Here is a 20,887-nt window from a genome sequence, read left to right as displayed (position 1 = left end):
TTCGGCTGGTGAGACAGCTGCGGCCATTTCTGGACTGGGATAGCCTGACCACTGTTGTCCAAGCACTGGTAACCTCCAGTCTGGATTACTGTAATGCGCTCTATGTGGGGTTGCCCTTGAGGTTGGTCCGGAAGTTGCAGGAGGTGCAAAATGTGGTGGCGAGACTGCTCACTGGGGCAGGGTATCGCCAACATGTCACCCCACTGCTGAAAGAATTGCACTGGCTGCCCATTTGCTACCAGGCCAAGTTCAAGGTTCTGGTTTTGGTGTACAAAACCCTATGCAGCTTGGGACCAGGATACCTGAAAGACCGTCTTACCCCTTATATGCCCAGTTGATCACTGTACTCTGCAGGTGAGGGCCTCCTGCAGATACTATCTTATCAGGAGGTTTGTTCTGCACAATATAGGAAACAGACCTTTAGTATGGCAGCACCTACTCTGTGGAATTCCCTCCCCTTGAATATTAGGCAGGCACCATCTTTGCTATCTTTTCGGTGCCTTTTGAAGACTTTCCTGTTTCAACAAGCCTTTTAAGTTGAGACCTATCCCAGTCTGTGTCTGTGTTAGAATTGCTAGATAAGTTTTTTAATAATGCTTTTAATCCTTTTTTTAAAGTTGTTTTTTAAAAAAATGTTTTTAATGCTGTTTTGTTTCAATGTATTTTAAGATCTGTTTTTATGATGTTTTTAAGTGTTTTTAGCACTTTGTTTGCCGCCCTGGGCTCCTGCTGGGAGGAAGGGCGGGATACAAATTAAATAATAAATAAAATAAACATCACAATTCCTCCTTTCTACAATCGTTCCAAACCAATCAGAAAGCATTAGGCAACTCCAGTGGTGATTCCAATATTCTGTGCATCCATTAATGTTACTATTGTCCTACTGTCTCTCTAGATTAATGAATTTTGGGACTGGTTGGAACAGTTACTATTGTGAATATGCTTTCAAGCATACTTGGTATATCCATTGTTGCATTGTTTCTGATGGGTCAGGGTGACTCAGGTACACCTGGAGATATTTTGAACAAGTTCCCTGAGTTAAGTTTGCCTCAGCTCAGGGTGTTTGGGAATGTATGAGCACCCCCCCCCCCAGTTATATCCCTTGCCGTAGGGGTTCTTATGTCGTTATACTTTCTCAGAAATCCCATTTCCTTACTTATAAAATACATAGCTCAAGAGAGAGGATTATATTTAAATCATTTTAAAACCCCACAGGCTTAGAAAAAGACTTGGTTACTCTGGCTAACTAGTATTTATCAGCCTCAGAAATATAGAGGAGGCAGGCCACACCCCAGAGTACCTTTTTCTTAATAAGGACACACTTATAAAGTTGTAAATATAATATTTTAAAATCGTTGTAAAATCTCCATTAAACCCTTTGATTTTTTTTCTCTAGATGGCATTATTGCTATATTCAAGAATCAAATATTGGCAATTCCTACTTATTACATCAATCACAGCTTCTCTCACAATTTAAACGCTCCTTGATTCCAAACAATAGAGTAATCAATTATCTGTCAGTCAAGCATTGGCCAGGTCTTGGCAAAGAAACAGAAGGTCCCTGTGACTGCTGCCGTTGCAACAGATCTGATTGAGGCCTGTGGAAATTTAGGGTGTTCTCTGAGCCTGAATCTCAGGTCTTAATAGGCCTACAACCTTATCCTTAACTCCTTATGATTATAAAACATATATGTTCTTAACAGCTATGATCATATATGTATGGATATATAAAATTCCCCATTACTACTGTTGAGCAGAATATCCATGACCAGAAAATCTATGAATTTTTTTCAATTTTTCAGATCTGCCAAGAAAGCTGAACTAGAAGAAAATCAGCGGAGTTACAAGCAGAAAAAGAAAAGACGACGCATAAAAGTCCAGGAAGATTCATCTAGTGAAAACAACAAGGTACGTATCCTTTGGTAAAGCATCTTCAGGAGCCCAAAAGGGAAATGTCTATAGATAACTTTTTTCTGGGATTTCAAGTAGAAATAGATTGAGCGACAAAACAATTATGTCAGTATTTATGTTAATTTTATTTTTGAGTTATGCAAAATTGTGAATGTTACATGATCTAGTGAAAATAATCATCTTGGTTCTTATCGTATGTGTAACAATATTTGTGACTTTATATACTATTCAATAAAAAGTTTCTGAAAACCATAAACAAGGTATTGCACAGTTATACTGTCAAGAATCAAGGAACTAGTTCTGTGGCTTTGAGGATTTAGACTGAGTTTCTCAAATAGTGCCCTCCCCTAGTAAGCTGTTTTTGAAACTGAGGAGATGGGTCAGCTCTTTAAGGTGGGTGAGGGAGTCAAAACTGTCATCTATTAAGCTGGTGCAAGGCCCTTAGATTATCCTAAGCAGCTCTTTGGATCCTGGCCTCTGTTATTTCTTTGAAATATTTTAGATGATACACTCAATGCTTTGATATGACTGTCATAGTATTTCCTGTGGAAGTGCTCACAGGAGCAAGTAAATACAATAGTAGAGTGGTTCCCAACCTGGGGGCCGCAAAGTAATCCAGAGGGGGCCGTGAACAGTAAAATGAATTATTTATTAATTTTTCAAAAAAGGTCTTCACTCCCTCTACACTGTCTGCTTTCCGCTGCCGCTGCAGATGACACCTTCCCCTTGCTTCAAACGAGAGGGGAGGCCTTTTCCTGAAGTGCCAGAGCGTCTTTCAGGTGCACTAAGGGCAGGCATCTGCTTATAAAATACATGGCAGATGCCAAAGGAGGCTGAGGTTGGGGCTACCAGGAAGAAGAGGGGATTGCTATCACTGATTCCCGTCTCCTTGCACTGCCGCTACTGGCAACGCCCTTGCTTAGAATGAGAGGAGAGGGCTTTTTGTGAAGCAAAAAGAAGCAAGCCTGCAAAGAAAGGCTGCTTTCCCCCTTCCTTGGCAGACAGCCTGCCTCCCTGGGGGGGAGGGGGTCACAATTTTTTTTCAGCTTATAAAGGAGGTCCTGTGCTCATAAAGGTTGGGAACCACTGCAATAGTAGCTAACTAGCCATGCTGTTCTAAATATGCACTTTATCCCTGTGTACTTTATTCCATTCATGTTGCTATGTGCTGCATGTTACCAATATTTGGCAGCATTTAAAACATAATATGAAATAGTAAACTTTCTAACATATACTAGTGTATCACTGAACAGTAAAGTCAGGATCATTCAGACCATGGTATTCCAGATCTCTACGTATGGATGTTGAAAAAAGCGGATAAGAGAAAAATCAACTCATTTGAAATGTGGTGTTGGAGGAGAGCTTTGTGCATACCATGGACTGCAAAAAAGACAAATAATTGGGTGTTAGCACAAATTAAACCAGAACTATCACGAGAAGCTAAAATGATGAAACTGAGGTTATCATACTTTGGATACATCATGAGAAGACATGATTCACTAGAAAAGACAATAATGCTGGGAAAAATAGAAGGGAGTTAGAAAAAGAGGAAGACCAAACAAGAGATGGATTGATTCCGTAAAGGAAGCCACAGACCTGAACTTACATGATCTGAACTAGGTGGTTCACAACAGATGCTATTGAAGGTCGCTGATTCATAGGGTCGCTATAAGTCGTAATCGACTTGAAGGCACATAACAACAACAACAGGTAAACTTTACATATTAGCTGATTTCCCCCCCCCCAAAAAAATATCAGTTTCCTTTTTATTATATCACTCTGATAACTCATTATTGTAAATTATGATTATCAAATCAAATTTATTATTAGAGTTGGAGACTGGCATATAAATACACAACATTAAAAAATAATTAAAATTCAATCATCCACAAAGAAACTATACAAACTCCAATAAAAACCCAATTATAAAGCCTTTGGATGATGTTAATTTATCATCACTCTGCCCACTGCATAATGCCCACTGCCCAGAAAGTAGCCACTTTAACTGTGACCTGAGAATTCTGACCAGACAAAAGATATTCTAGATAAAATGCATTATCTCTCCTGCGCATTTTTGTAATTTTGGGGTAAGGAGAGAGGATCAGAGGTCTCAATAAAAGGAGCAATAAAGTAGAACATGACCTGCTGTCTCTACTTCCTTGGTATCACATGGGAATACATGCTTATTACAAGGGTTTTTTTAATCTATCGTCCAAAAGCAGAGGTAGTAACACATTAAACATATTAAAAACTATGGAGTATAATCTGTTTTAAATTGGGTTTAACAGGCCTGATGTTGTTTTATTTGTACTCTGATGTTTTATTTTTTTTATTTTTTTCTCTCTCTGTATTTTGCAAAGGTCTATGGCTATATGCAATAAAGTTCAAACAAACACATTAAACTTGGTTAGCATAAATGCTTTTCTAAATTGGGAAATGGTCAAATTAGCCAAATAATTAGTGGGTACAGATGCCCTTATGTTATCTCTAAAATCAGGGTGAGATGCTGCCAAGCTTAAATGATTTTGGAGTTCAATATCCTGAATTTGCTGGAAAATAGTTTATTATTATGCTTGAGAATATGAAAATATAGTAGACTTTTCACCAATATTTTCCTTGGATTTTTACAGAGTAATTCTGAGGATGACGATAACGATGATTCAAAATCTCCTGGGAAAGGCAGGAAAAAAATACGGAAGATTCTTAAAGTTGATAAACTCAGAACAGAAACCCAAAATGCTCTGAAAGAAGAGGAGGAGAGAAGAAAACGGATCGCTGAAAGGGAGCGTGAGAGGGAGAAGCTAAGAGAAGTACGTAGGCTTTTTTTGCATAAAGAGCCATTGGTATTAGCGAGTCTGTTGGCAGCTTTAAAAACCATGGAACTGGGGGAACTTTTTTCAAATAATCCTCCTGGGTGCAGCTAATACCTTGAAAGTTCTAAGACAGAATTATAATAGAAATCTGTGGTGTGCAATATTTCATGTAGATATAGATGTGCTGTTGAAAGCCTTCTTAATGCACACATTAATTTTAAAACTGTGTCTCATAATACAATAGTTGAGAGGTTAGTGTCAGTGATTAAAGATTAGCGTTGAAGCGCATAATATCTACTCTTCCCAACAGTCTACTATTTCAGACATATACTTAAGATATTTTTATTTACTCAAGCCTATTCTGACTTGATATTTCTAGTTGTTGTCTGCCAATCATCTTTTGGTGTTGTACAGTTGTTTTATCTATATTATTCTCAATGTACATTTTATACTTATTTTTGGGTTTTCGTGTACGCTATGTCCTGGCTCCCAGCCAGAGAAGCAGACTCAGGACTCGAAGACTGGGTTTGGGCAAAAAGCTTTATTCCAGAAGTTAGTACAGGAATGCAGCATCAGACTTTCTAGGCATGAATCAGGATACAGAACTTGGCATGGAAGCAGCTACGGAGAGTTGTTGCAACAAAGGATTCCCCCCCCCAACACTCCTTATAAAAGAGAGAGGGCAGGCACACTACTTGCACAGGCTAATTCTAGCATTTTCTAGCCTTTGCAGCAAGGCAGGGACTCCTTCTAGGAGCAGATGAGAATTCCTGAAGTCTCCCTTTCTTCAGTCTCCATGACCTTGGAGAAATTGGTATCTCCAGCTCTGACAAACTACTGTCATTCTTACCTCTCTGGAAGAGTCCAGTTGTTTCATAAGAGTCTCTCTGTTCAACTGCAAAATCTGGGCTGGGTGCCAGTGAGGATTCCTCTCTTTCCGACATAGACAAAGGGAGGCTACTGACATCAACAGATCACTAGACATGGAACTGCCAGAGGTTTTTGGAAGCATTTATTCTGTGTTTTTCCCAGCACCCTCCAAAACATCTGTAACCCACTCTTCAGTCTCCCAGTCCAACCAAAGGTTCTCCATTGGACCCATGACACTACTATGAAACGTGAACTGTTCATAAATCTTTTAAAATAGAAATAAATAAAAGAGCATTTGAAAATTAAACTGCTTTTCTGAAAAAGCAAATAATATTGAATGGTGTAAAAGGCATTGTATATGTAGAGCACTGATTATGCTGTTCTTTGTGAGATATTTTTACCTATGGTACTTGCTTCTGTACTTGCTGTTTTTTAGCATAAATAAAATAGTTGAGTTTAATTTTCTAAAAAAATAATTTTATGTAAACTGCCCTGAGTATTGCTGTTGCCAGTAAAAAAACAGGGTACAAACTGCCTTAATAAATAATAAACAAATAGCTCAGATTTCCTGTGTTCAACAAAATCTGATTATTGAGAATGTTTACATAACCATGCAGTTTAATTACTTTTGCAGACTTTTTATAACAGGTGTGGGGAACCTCTGGCCCATGGGCTTGATTAGGCCTGCCAGTCTTCCCCATTTGGTCCACGTGATATGGGGCAGGAAAGTACACGGCTAAGCCAAAAGGGAGTTGGCAGCTGATGTACAGGTGTTGCAAAGCACTCTGCAAGATGGCACTTCACACAGGATTCCACAAGAATGTCTTGCGCTATCTTGAGGAGGGCTTTGCAAGGGGCTAAGCAAGACCTGACAATCAGCTGGTGGCAGTGATAATGATATGTCCTGCCAGCCAGCTCCCCACCCGTTTCATAAAATCAGTTGTGAGATATTCCATGCTAAATCATTAAAATTTGGCACATGAGGATTTCATCAGAGTCATAGATTTTGTTGACATTTCCCTAATAATTTTGTTCATGGTCACATTTCCCATAAAACATTGTTCTTTTTTTTAATTATTTTTTTGCCATGGAATGAGATGTGTTGTACCTAAGAGTATCTTCTGAAAGTCTGAACCTCTGAAAGTCTGAAAAAATGTAGGTTGCTATGTGCCAGAGTTTGGCTAATTTTAGCAGTACTTGACAGCCAAACATTTAGGAAATGTCCAAATTTCCTGATGGGAATTGCCATGCCCACTATTTTCTATGTGCAAGTAGGCTCTGTATTGGCATTGTTAATTTTGATTCACCAAGTAGGGAATCAGTTTGCCAACACATTTCATTACAATATTTTCATGAAAGCATGATGTTTTGGTTGCCAAATTTCTAAGAAAAAGCAAGAAGCAAAACACAACACTTCTGCCCCCGCCCCAATCAGTATGGGTGGCATCCAGTTGATATCCATCAGCAGAATGGGGTGCCACCCATGTGTGCAAGGTACTGTAAAATTCAGAATGCACTTGTTGATAGTTTACTATGTGCTTAACAACTTCATGAAAAATTACCTTGATATTCCAATAGGTCATGACTTAGTGATGGCGCACATGCTTTGTGTGCAATAGGTCCCAGGTTCAGTTCCTGGCACCTCCAGATTGGGCTGGGAGAGACCACTTTCTCAAACTTTGGACAGCTGGTGCCAGTCAGTGTAGACAGCACTGAGCTAGATGGATTCCCTGGATTTAATCAGTGTAAGGCAGTTTCCTATGGAGGCCACTTTTAGCTACCCTCCAGGCCAGACGAATCCCCTAAAATTGCCTCCTTATTATGCTCATGGATGTCTTTTGCCAGTGTAGCAACAGCTGTTGGATACCATCCATATGGGGAAAGTACTATAATGTTCAGAACACACTTGTTGATAGGATGTGTTTAACAACTTCAAGAAAAATAGTCTTGATTATCCAATCCTTTATATGTAAAAACATAAGTTGTTAAGATTGTTGGTGTATCTAACTTACTTTTGTCTACACTGACATGGCAGTAGCTCTCTAGGGTTTCAGACAGCAGTGTTGTCCAGTCCTATGTGAAGATGCTGGGATTGAACCTAGGAGCTTTTGCATTCGAAGCATGTGCCACTGAACTGTAGCCCTTGGCCTGAACAATGGCCCCTATAATAATTGCAGTTTTCCAACAAAATCCATGACTATGATGCTTTGTTGATTTGGCATGGAAAGCCCCCTTAAATACATAGTAATTACTTCACATCTTGCAATAAATCCATTTACTTGTAACTGAAAAAAATAAGGTCTCTCAAAATACTTATTTTGGCTTTTGTTCTGTGTAGCTTTGTTGTTAATGTAACAGCTTGAATTAATTGCACAAACATTTCTTTCCAGGTGATAGAACTACCAGATACGCCAATTAAATGTCCAATTACAACTAAGCTGGTTTTAGATGAAGATGAAGAAACCAAAGAACCTATAGTACAGGTTCACAGAAACATAGTTACAAAACTGAAGCCGCATCAAGTAGATGGTAAGAAAATGTGGCCAGAGCTTTGCTCCCGAAACTCTGGATTTCCATGGCTTTACATTTTGAACAGTTGTGGTTCGAAAGATGTTGCAATATTCTGTCACTGCTGTCGTAAACCAAAACCAGAAATGGGGCTTGATTGTTTGTTGTTAATTTTTAAAATGAGTAGTGCAGAGTGTTTACTCTTCCTTTAAGGATCTTTTGAAAATATTATTTCTAGGTGTTCAATTTATGTGGGATTGCTGTTGTGAATCTGTGAAAAAAACAAGGAAATCTGCAGGCTCTGGATGCATTCTTGCCCACTGTATGGGTCTGGGAAAGACCTTGCAGGTATGTTTCAAGGGTTTGTTGGCAGGGATAAAACTTGCTGCCTCCAGCTTCAATCAAAGCCACAGGATTGTGTGTTGTGAAAAACTTCTCCAGACTATTGAAGCCTGAACTCCGACTACCCTTATTAGCCTTATCTCGGCAGTTCCCATCTGAAAGCAGTAGCACAATATCCAGTTTATACATAATGGGTTGTATACTCATTGAAAGCAATGAAACTAAGTGAGCTACATCTATTAACTTCAGTTGGTCTAATCTGAGTAGGACTACCATTGAATACCACCCAATTGCTGGAGATGTGGGAGAGCAACCTGGGGAGATTTTATTACAGCTATATAACACCCTTTCTCCAAGGAGTTTGAGCACTTTACATGAAGGGTGGGCATCCAATTTTATCCTCGCAATAATCCTGTGAGGTAGGTTAGGCTGAGAATACAACGCACCCAAGATCAACCCAGTGAGCTTTATAGGTGAGCTGAGAATTTGCACTTGAACCTCTCCCATTCAGATCAAACACTGTACTTACACTACAGTGACTTCTTGCATCTGTTGCTGCAGCTCATTCCCTCTTCAGCATGGGAATATATACCTGCCATGACTTTAAAAAAACATGGGGAAGGGACATGTTCAAAAGAACATAAGACTTTGTTACTTTAAAAAAAACAGCGGCAGGAAGATAGGGTAGCTGTGCTGAGCACCATTTTAAAGACTAGATGAATTCTTCTTAGTATTGGTGCAATCAGGGAATGCTCAGCCTCTAAAACCATAATCAAAAATTTAAAAAGAACATTTGAGAAATCATGAAATGTCATGGGCATGTGCAGAAATTGTGTTGCTCATCACAGTTTAAAGTGCAAGTGATGGTCGGGTCCCTGTCACGCTTGTGCAGTCTTGTTCCGTATGATAGTTGTAAAGCAATAGAGGAATAAATAAAGGAAATACTGCATTTTTCAGGTATAAAATAAAGTGCATCGTGTACTGGAAAAATGCTGTAACTTTGCAGGAAAAAAACCACAACCTTAAGACCAATATATCAGGACTGCACCCAAGGAATGAGCAATAGGCTGTTCATGTGTTGCTATACAAACAGGACTCAGAAGGTTAAGCATTTGAGGGGATGGCTCTGTCCTCCCGGAGTATCATTGCTCCCCCAATTTGAATACAACCAAAGTATACCTTCATTAAGAGCTAGGGTTTTGTTGTGCCTTCCTTACAATTGTGCATCTTGGAATGGATTAATATGCTGCACACAAAGCCTTTTTCTTTCACACTCAGACTTCTGGCAGTTTGATTAACTACCTAGGGAGGAATTATCCAAGAACAGCAATGTGGGAAGAAAGCAAAATTAGCTGGTCAGTTGGTTGCATACCACATACACACAGCAAGTTAATATAAGGAGAAAATCTTTGATATACACACAGCCCCTCAATAAATAATTCATTTAATATGAAAATCAGCTTGCTCTGCCCCAAGTCAGCCACCACATGTATTTTTCTTTTAAAAATGATATTTGTAGCTACTTTTTTAAAATATACAGACTTGAATATTAATACTGATTTGCTTGACTTTCTCTCTCTCTGTCTCTTGAAGGTAGTTAGTTTTCTTCATGCTATTCTGTTGTGTGACAAGCTGGATTTCAGGACAGCTCTTGTTGTCTGTCCACTGAACACGGCCCTGAACTGGCTGAACGAATTTGAGAAATGGCAAGAAGGCTTAGAAGATGATGAGAAACTGGAGGTACTTACTGTTTAAGGTGGACTTCAGGGTACTTGTGCATTCAGTTTCAGTCATGATAAAATTACATCATTAAGAAATGCAAACAATAACATTTGCTTTGAGTATATGGACACTTTATTCATGGAGTATGCATTTTAAATTGAAAATTATTTTTTGTGTGTCTTGTTTTCACAAGGTCTGTGAACTAGCAACAGTTAAACGCCCTCAAGAGAGAAGCTATATGCTGCAAAGATGGCAGGATGAAGGGGGTGTAATGATTATAGGTTATGAGATGTACCGTAACCTTGCACAAGGAAGGAATGTGAAGAGCAGAAAGCTCAAAGAAATATTTAACAAAGCACTGGTTGATCCAGGTAAGCCAGAATGTTGTGCAATTCATATTGTGCATTTCTGTCATAGCAGAAATAACCCCTATGATGCTTTCTCTGTGGAAGAGGGCATTTGGTGATAGGCAGTTCATTCCCTATTCAGAGGCAGGTCTATGTAAAACAGCAACCCTTGACTTCTTCTGGCAGGAGGAGCTCTGCACAGTTGCTCTCCTGTCTGCACCGAGAGAGCAGGACCCTCACTGGCCTCGTTCACATGTAACAGTAAGCCACGGTCAGAGACAAACAATGCCTGGCTTAGTATTGCATGCTATGGATTGTTTTTCTCCAGACAAGACACAGGTGGTAAGCAAAGACCAAATCTTGGCTCACACTTGTGGTTTGTTCAGAGAGAAACGAATCATGAGCACTGGTTCTCATGTAATGCCAAGCCGCCTGCTCCATGGTTTGTATCCCAGCACTGGAGAAGGAGGAGCAAAGTGGCCACAGTCGAACAAGCTTGCTGCTTGTTCACAGTAAGCCATATTTGGTTTCAGACCATGATTTACCATTACATGTGAACTGGGTCATTGTGCAGGCCCTTTGACTAAGCAGTTGGGTCCAACTCTAAGCCAGCAAGTTGGCAGAGTCTAGGGGACTGGGAATTGATTCCAGTCAACAGCCAAGCGCATTCTCCCTTTTTAAGAGCACCTGCCTCCACTCTTCCCTTACTTTCTCTGGAGCGAGCTGTTTCCCACCCATATGTTTATATATGGATCGAATAGGTACAGATTAAGGCTATTAAGAGAGGAAAGAAAAAACACAGAATTTTTGGCTCCTATCAGTCTGATTCCTCGCTGTCTCCATTGTGCGGAAAGAGAGAGAAACTACAAACTAAGCACTGTACAATGCCTCTTGCTTTTTAATTAGGACAACAATGTCAACTTCATTTTCACTGGAGCAGCTTTCCCCATTCTCTAGATGTTGTCGGACTCCCATCATCCACGACCATTGGTCATGCTGACGGGCTGATGGGAGTTGAGTGTCCAACATCTAGGGATCCAAGGTTGGGAAAGGCTGCACGAGAACATCAATGCTCTAGGCTAGGAAGTTGACAGAGCCCAGAGGCCTGGGAAAGAAAGAAAATCCAAATCCAAGCACTACTCTTCCCTCCCCTGTAGTCAACCATGTTCTTAAGCTTTTTAATGGGGAAAGTACTGCATATACATCAATTTCCCCCATATATTTATCCACCCATCATAATACTTGTAAGGCTGCCTTGTGGACTAATGACTACTCATCTACTAACATGTACCTGAAGGGTAATGTACTTGGTAGATCTGCCAAACTATTTGCCCAGGTGGTGAACTCCAAGGCTTAGTTTTGTAGGAGGTGTTCTCATCTTCCTAACTAGGTTCAAACATTGCTGTGAATTAATAATGGGAAATGATTGTTTTTATAGGGTATATGCCCTATAAAACTTTATTTCTAGGTTCCAGTAGATGGTGGTGTAGCCTGAATTTATAAAAACATATTGAGAAATACTACTTGAGAGAACCTGCATGCTTAACTTCTTGGAACATTTTTCAAGGGAATTTCTGCAGAATGTTTTCTTTTATAACCTGTGTACTAACACAAAATGTTTTTTGACTTGTTAAATCCAGTGATATTGTTTCCTGCATACATCTAATGAAGTGGTATAATTTATGATTTAATAAACCAGGAAGTCTTTCAAGTGTCATGTGTCTCTTGCCTTTCTGGCATATAGGTATTAAAAAGTACTGAAGGTAATGCACTGCCCTGTATTAATTGTGTCTTGGTGACAGATAAGAGAATAAGTTTTGCTTTTTCTAATTCTTTTGTTTTCTTTTTAAGAATATGCCAAGGTCAATCATATCCGGTACTAAATACTCAGTGATTCTCTACCATGGTTAGGAGGGACACATTGTGCATGTGGAATAGTTCCACATGAGTAGCCCCTTGCAAAAGCTCACTGTGCACGCAAAATGAAAGCAGATCTGTAGGCTGACAAAGCAGGTCCACAGATCCATTTCTCAATGTGCAGAAATTAGTTCAATGGCATTTTAGTTCTTTCCAGACTGACTGTTTACATCTAATGCAGCAGTAATGCATATTTTCCATCTAGTCTCTCAAAAGTGAATGAATTGCCACATCAAAAGACTGTGTATGTGCTGCCTTTTCCTGTGTTGATACTTCTGGATCATGTTGGAGATGGCAGTTAAGCTCTGTTAACGTTTGGTAGAAGCCTATGAAGTACAACATCTTGGTAAAAAGTGAAATTCAAAATAATTTCTTTCCTTCCTTCCTTCCTTCCTTCCTTCCTTCCTTCCTTCCTTCCTTCCTTCCTTCCTTCCTTCCTTCCTTCCTTCCTTCCTTCCTTCCTTCCTTCCTTCACCAGGCCCTGATTTTGTTATATGCGATGAAGGACACATATTAAAAAATGAAGCTTCTGCTGTTTCTAAAGCTATGAATTCTATAAAGTCCAGGCGGAGGATCATTCTTACAGGAACCCCATTGCAAAACAACCTCATAGAATGTAAGTACATTTTTAAGGGACAGCCAAAGTGTGAACATCTGTTTTATATTCTTCTGTGATTTTAGTAAAATAAAATTAAATAGCTTTGTTAATATGGAAGGAGTATGCATTCCTGCAGCCTTGAATTTCTTTTCCTCTTGTAACTCCTAACTACATTCACAGAGTTGTATCCTATGTTAGTCATACTCGGAGTAGGCTTATTGAAATTAATAAATGTGACTAATTTAGGTCACGTAATTTCATTGAGTAAAACTTGGATACAACCCAGAGTCTTTGTTTTTTTAATATATATAATACATCTGAGCGTTAGCTGTTAATACCTGTGCAAACAGTGTTCCCACAAATATATCTGAGAGAAAATTCTGCTTGGATTTCTTCCCTGTCTTTGTTAACGAATATGACTTAATGTGGCTATGTAAACATTATACTCTTACCAGACTCGACATACTCTACAAAACCAATGAGGCTGCAATTCTGTGCCTTTTGAAGGGCGGGATGTAGATTAGCTTCTATAGGGCCCTAGTATGCCTGAATGCATGCATGTGCATGCATGCACACTTGTGCTACAGAGTATGCTGCTACTTGGCCAAGTTGTTCCCCTGTGTGCCCAGCTCTACCCCTGCTTCTGCTGGGAGCAGCTTGCGCACCAGAGGCCTGGATGCCAGATTGTGTGATGGCACAGCAGTGGAGGACTTCATCTGTCCACAAGTGGCATGGCTGAACTGGATACTTTGAAGAGTTCTGCAAAAAGCTGCTGATAGGAGGGTCTGACCCACAAGGCTTCTTGGAGAATTACTATATATGCAAAGTACAAGCTTTTGACATAAGTGCCTATTTAAACAAGTAGTAATTTTCTTGTTAAAATCTTGTCCATGATCTTGCTTGCCAAATACAAGAGGACACACACTGCATTTTGAAAATCTTAACCAAACCTTTTCATGGGGATTATTTTGGTAAAGAACTAAAGTTTAATTTGTGGTTCCTTAGATCACTGCATGGTTAACTTTATCAAGGAGAATTTGCTTGGGTCTGTTAAGGAGTTCCGAAATCGATTTATAAATCCAATCCAAAATGGTCAGTGTGCGGACTCTACTCTGGCTGATGTCCGGGTGATGAAAAAGCGTGCCCACATCTTGTACGAAATGTTAGCTGGATGTGTTCAGGTATGTGAATCTTTTGTTTCTATTTTCTTGCAGTGTGAAAGTTAAGGATTAATTTAAAGTTTAACAGCTTTTCCATTCTCTCTGTGTCTGCTGACTAAAGATATATATATGATTGATCTATACAGGGTTGGTGTTAGGCTGGCATGGTCAGGTACCCCTCTGAGAGCCCCAGGGGCTCCTATCACTGCTGCCACAGGAATCCCCACCTGATGCCTCTGATCCCATTAGAGCTGCCACGTTACTGCTACTATCAGTTATTCACCTCAACCCCTCCTCTCTGTAAATGTGCTTTACCCAGTGGCAGTACTTGTTATGGGAGCCAAGCCAGTGCTTCGCTCTCTTCCACAGCTGGCAACCTCCATGTTAAGAGTCCCCAAGATGCAGTGCCCTAATATGGCAGTACAGAAAGCTTTTAATGAATTAGTGGATAATGCTAAGGTGCAGTTACTTAAAACCAAATAAAAGCTGATTTTCTCCTGTGATGGAGAAAAGAGAGGAGGGGGCTGACAAGCCCAAGGTTGTCCCTTACGTCTGTATGGTAGGATCCAACTGAGCAACTTAACCACTGCAATCTGTACTACCTGCACCAAGGGCAGCCCACATAACATAGCATTGGCAGTGCGGGTCTAGTCCACAATTTAATCCAATCCTATATTAAAATCTTCCTACACCTTCTTTAAACTCAAAAGATCACCTAAGCCCTTATCTAAAAGAATAGTATAGATTTTAGAGACCAGCCCTCTATCTCTTATAGCCCAGCTGGAAACCAAGCGTTCAGACAGGGTCAGTCATTTCCCTGCCTGTGTTAATATATTCCCAGTTTTTAAAAAGGCAGAGAGTTGGCGCCATTGCAACCAAGTTAATGGAACCTCACCCAACTGCTCTCTCACTTCATCTTCAGATAGTAGCCCACGCTGCATTATAAAATCTTTTAGGCGATACAGTCTTTTCCCCCACCACATTTGCCAACATAAGTTCTGGTGCTTATTGAAAAATTCAGAAGAAGGGAGGGAGTCCCAAGGGGAGTCCCAAGAGAGTTTTTATCTTACAAAGCCAAGCCAACAATAACACTTTGGTAAAGAGGTTATTCCTAACACTTTCACACAGTTTATTTTTGTTCTTCTAATAAAATAACGAGGTAACTGTGAGACCATCAACCAATGTATTTTCTAATATCACCCATCTCTTCCCATTTTCTTCCAAGGAAGGAAGCAACATGGAAGTGTTGGTTGGCTTCATAGTATGTACACAGTAAGGTATCCTCCAACCACCTCTTCCAGTTTGTCCATACAGAAAGCATTTCCTAATTCTAGTTTCCTTTATCGAGAAAAATAAAGGATTCTAGTTTGACTGCCAAAGTTTGAATTGCTTAACAGCTATCCAGACTGCTAACACAAGAAAAGAGTTTGGTAACAGATGTCCAAACCTTGTAGTTTGCTAAGAACGGCTTACCTACCTTCTGCGTAATAATACCCAAATATCTGTTCTGTGTGCCATGCAAAGTGACCCCTAAAGTGTTGGACATTTCTTTTTGTATCTTCGGGGATAAATGAAAGCGTAACATTTCTGATTTCTTAAAATTGGTCTGCAGTGTATGCATCCTTCACAGTTTTGTGTAGTTTAGGTTTTCAGACTGACTAAGGCTATTTAGCTGATTTAGTAACCGTACTATATTAGTAATCAGACTGCTATATAACAATATACTGTGGCCATTTTTTAAAAAATAAATACAACTTACAGAGGAAAGATTATACAGCATTAACCAAGTTCCTGCCACCAAAATATGAATATGTTCTGGCTGTAAGAATGACTCCTCTTCAGTGTAAGCTATATCAGTACTACTTGGATCATCTAACAGGTAAGTGATGATTCATTATAACTTCATACTTTCTTTTGTTTGACTCTTCTGTTCTTGAGCTTTCTGTGTCTGTGTGCGCGCGCGCTTGTGTAATTGGCCTAGAGGCTTATCACTGTAACAATCTTATTTGTATGTATACTAGCCTTAAAGTTTAGGCCCTGCATGTTAAGTGCTGCTTTTGGAATCATTGAGAAATCTTTGTGCGTCCAGCTGGTGTTTGGTGGCAGTGCTGCTTTGAATTGTGAAGTCAGTTATTGTAGTCAAATTTTAATGACCACAACAAGAGCTTGTGATCTTGTTGGCTGTGTGTAGTGGTGGAGTGGAATTGTACTCACTCACCTTGTCTTACTTCTGGGCCCATAAGATGTATCCATGTGGGCATTACATTTGAATAGTGCCTATGTGTGAAGAATCCAGTCTGTGTAGCATAGGATTGCATACCAATTACCATAACTTGCGTGGGTATATAAAATGACAAATGTTATAGAAAAAGTAGACAGGGAGATTTTTCATCCCTTTTCAGAATGATAGAACCCAGGGTCACCCAATACAATTGATTGCCAATAGCTTGAGGATAGGCAAAAGAGAATACTTTTTCACACAGTATATTCTTGATACTTCAGAAGATGGCAATAAAATTCTGAATGAACTTTATAGAATGAAAAACTCAGTCAACACTATTGAAGTGAAATTCAACAGACATTCACTTTTGTGTAATTAACACACACACACACACACGGGAGGGCTCTACCTTCTGCTTGCTCCACTTGCCAACCCCCTTGCTCCGCTCACCAACCAGGGACTCCCAAACACACACAGGGACTCCCCATTGGGTCATCCTCCCCCGAATTGGTCACCAAGCTTCCTTCTCTCCTCCCCTTTAAATGTTCTCCTGTGAGGTGAAGGGAGGTGGCCGGCTGAGATGAATGACACAGGAACAGTGTGGAGTGGCCAGGGCAATGCCTCAACAACTGTCCTTCTCTCCCTCCAGTTGGTGAGGTGTTGGGGGAGCAAAAGCAGAGCAGGACGGTTGATAAGGAAGCACCCCAGGTGGTCCTGACTGTTCCTCCGTGGCTCACCCAGCCACCTTCCTCTCCCACCTTGCCTGCTTGCCTCATGACCACCTTGCCCATCCTTACTTGCGTCACACCTGTAGCCCCCCCTGCCCCCATGGAATGCTGCCGTCACACTGCTTATAAAAATATTATATGTTTAGATAGCATGGGGGTTACCTGGCTTGGCAGCAGCACATGTAAAAGGGATCTCGGGATTGTAGCCCATCACAAGTTGAACACAGGTCGGCAGCTTGATGCAATTGCAAGAAGGCCAGATAATAGAACCATAACTTTAGAGTCACTGGAAGTAATAGTTCCACTTTATTCTGCCCTAGCCAAGCCTCATCTAGAGTACCGTGTCCAATTCTGACCACCACACTTCACAACGAATCAGTGGTCCATTAGGACATCTGGGGCACTGGCCTACCCAAAATATGACAGAGCTGCAAAATTTTCTGTTTCCCACACATTCCATTCAGCCAGTAGTCATCAGCATGTGGCAAAGAAAGCAAGGAGGCCATTGAGGAGTGCGGAGTCAACTTGTTCTGCGAGTTGAATAACTTTTTTTTTTTTTTTGCGGGTGAAGGAAGGAAATAATTTATTAATTTATTCCTGAAGTTCATAATAGATTCATCTGAATAGATCCAGAGGAAGGCAATGAAGATAGTCAGGGGTATGAAAAACAACTTAGTATGTTGAGCCTGGAGAAGAGAAGACTGAGTGGGGACATGATATCACTCTTCAAATCCCTGATGGGCTTTCACACAGAAGGTGGCAAACACGTGCCTTCTGCTTCCCGCAGGGAGGGCTTAAGTTCCAGGAGGGTCAAGTTTGGTTAAACATGAGGAGAATTGTCAGTAAGAGTAGTTTGGCAATGGAACCAATGATAGAGCAGTCATGGGCTTTCCGTGACTCAAACTGCTCAAGGAGAGGCTTTGGGGGGGTACTGTAGCTCTGAATTTCTGAAGTTGGGCAGAGGGTTGGACTCAATGGCCTACAAGACCCCCTCAGTTTATTAGCCTTGGAGATTCTCTGTTTCAGGACTGCCTTAGATTGCACTGGACTTTCACTTGTATGGGTCCATTTGTAGAGTATACCCTAATATGAACCAGAAGGATTTATTTATTTATTTATTTGTTTATTTATTTATTTATTTATTTATTACACTTTTATACAGCCCCGTAGCCGAAGCTCTCTGGGCGGTTTATAACATAAAACAATATACCGTTACGTTTGCCACAATTGATAATAAAAGAAAACAAATATATCACATTTTAAATAAACGTAACTGAACAATAAATTGCTAGCAATATACATATCTTAAAAAACAAAATATAACAATTATAAAAATATCTAGACAAAAATAGAAGAAAACCATACATCACATTATAAAACATAAACCAAACAATAAATCTCAATATACAGTTCATCAAAAGCAGAACAAAAAAAGAGAATAAATTGTAAAATACATCTAATAACAGTTATAAAATATGTCTCAAACAAAGTTCTCTACTGTCCCGTTGTGCTTCTCCCCACCTAACCACCATCTTCTATAACCAGTAGGACTACAAACATTTCTTCCATTGTTCTCTTTCTCCAAGACACCCCAAGACGACGCTAAGTGCGCACTTAGCGTTGCACTTGGCGCGATGCCAAGGTGCTGCCTCAGGCAGCCCTTCCCCTTCATATACCTGGAGCAGAAGACACAAAAAGAAGGCAAAATAAGTAACTGGCAACAGCTGCAGCACCACACAGAGTCCTTCCAACACTCTCTCTCTCTCTCTCTCTCTCTCAGATTATGGCTGAGAGAATCCTAACTATTTTAGAGACTGGAATATATACCTTTAATGTTGTGAAAGTTGCACAGGCTCATTTTTGATTAATTTATTTATTTAACAAAATTTATATACCTCTTGAATATGAAGACCTCTAAGCAGTTTACCAAAAAAATTAAAATTGTCAATAAAACAGTTAAAAACATATGTAAAACAATTAAAACAGCTACTAACTATAAAAAGATTAAAACAGATCAACATCTATGTGTCTGGAAAGGCTTGCCTAACAAGGCACGTCACACATTTCAAAAGTTCAGGAGAATTTGAGGCAATGTAGATAACTAATTTATAAACTTCCTTTGTGCTGATTTCTATAAATTTCGCTGCTTGTGAATATATATTTTGTTGCCAGAATTAAATTTGTATCTCATGGATGCTACGTTTTTATCCTGATATTGTTAAATAGTCAAAAAAATCTCTATTTCTGCAGAGGCTAATAGTAATTCTTTGAGCATTATTGATCAACAAGTGTAGATAACATAAAAAGTTAAGTTTTAATAATTTAATAATTATTTCTCTATACCACGTGATTGTAATAAAACCTCTAATATTTAAAAGCTCCATGCTTGTAGAATTTATCATCAAACATCACTCAAAAATATTCAGTTTTAGGTTTTTAAACCATTTTTCTGTTCATAGAGGTAAAGCTGACATTTAGTTCCAAGAACTTAAATGGCAAGTGTATAGAAATGTTGTTATCAGATCATCAAATATGGGCAACAATGAGAGTGATTAATTTCTAAGAATTTAAGTAGAAGAAAATGTTAATTCAGTTGCTTCAGTATTTATTTTATTTGTTTAAAGCATTTATACACCACTTAATCATTAGCATTTCTAAACAATGTACATAAACATGTGGAATATAAAACAATAAAAAGACATCATAAAACCAAGTCTTTGTCATGCAGCTGAAGTTTAGCAAGGAGGGCGCCTGTCTAATTTCATTCTAGAGGGAGTTCAACAGGGCCCCCAAAACACTCAAGGTGTGGTTTCTAGTAGTTACAAGCCATGCATCTGAGCCATGGGGGACCACCAACACTCAGTGATTGGTCTGGATCTAAGAGATCAGGTAGTACTTAAGATATCCTCAACCTAAATTTTTAAGGGCCTTGTAAATATAAACAAAAACTTTGAGTGTGGCCTTGTAACGAAAATGCAACCAGTGAAAGCTTTTAAGTACCGGAGTTGCGTGTTGGTGATACTCTTGCCATCAACAGTGTAGCCACAGCATTTTGTACCAGCTGGAGCTTCTGAACCAGGCGCAAGTGTATGCTCACACAGAGTGCATTGCAGTAATCAAGTCTGGAGGCTTCCACTGCATAAATCGTCACTGCCAGGCTTATCCTTGTCCAAGAACAGCCGTATTTGGCATACCAACCATAGCTCATAAAAGGCACTCCTAGCCACTCAGGCTACCTGAGCCTCAAATGAGAAAGATGAATCTAGGAGCATCCCCAAACTAGGCAACTGTTCTTTCAGAGGAAGAGTAACCCTATCCAGGACAGACAAATGGCCAATCTCCCAGACACAAGAACCACCCTCCCACACTGTCTTTGTCTTCCCAGGGTTCAAGCTCACTTCCACAACTGCATCTAGACACTGTTACCGACCATATTCAGCCTCTCCTGACTCAGATATTATGGAAAAACAGAGTTGGTATCATCAGCGTACTGATGACACTTTGCCCCCAGACTTTTAATGACCACTGCCAATGGCTTCATATAGCTGTTAAACAGCATTAGCAACAGGATCATGCACTGCAGCACATTATAGCAGAAGGACTGTGGGGCCGAGACTCCATCTCCCAACGATGTTCTCTAGACATGGCCCTGCAGGTAGGAATGAAACCACTGTAAAATGGTGCCCCCAATACCCAGGAGGATCCAGGAGGATACCATGGTCAACGGTATCAAAAAACCCCAGAGAGATT

General features: G+C 39.9%; 1 protein-coding gene across 1 annotated transcript in view; it reads left to right on the top strand.

The window, feature by feature from the left end:
- Positions 1-20,887, top strand: part of ATRX (ATRX chromatin remodeler) — a 163,982-nt gene that overhangs the window by 93,457 nt on the left and 49,638 nt on the right. The window contains exons 14-22 of the mRNA XM_061598106.1: positions 1,803-1,908; positions 4,542-4,721; positions 7,985-8,123; positions 8,341-8,450; positions 10,038-10,184; positions 10,360-10,537; positions 12,909-13,046; positions 14,034-14,209; positions 15,950-16,067. Of these exons, the coding sequence (XP_061454090.1) occupies positions 1,803-1,908; positions 4,542-4,721; positions 7,985-8,123; positions 8,341-8,450; positions 10,038-10,184; positions 10,360-10,537; positions 12,909-13,046; positions 14,034-14,209; positions 15,950-16,067 (1,292 nt within the window). The remainder of the gene's footprint in view (positions 1-1,802; positions 1,909-4,541; positions 4,722-7,984; positions 8,124-8,340; positions 8,451-10,037; positions 10,185-10,359; positions 10,538-12,908; positions 13,047-14,033; positions 14,210-15,949; positions 16,068-20,887) is intronic.

This window comes from Rhineura floridana, chromosome 16, assembly GCF_030035675.1.
Source record: "Rhineura floridana isolate rRhiFlo1 chromosome 16, rRhiFlo1.hap2, whole genome shotgun sequence".
In the NCBI taxonomy this organism is placed as follows: domain Eukaryota; kingdom Metazoa; phylum Chordata; class Lepidosauria; order Squamata; family Rhineuridae; genus Rhineura; species Rhineura floridana.
This window is presented reverse-complemented; position numbering and strand designations above follow the sequence as displayed.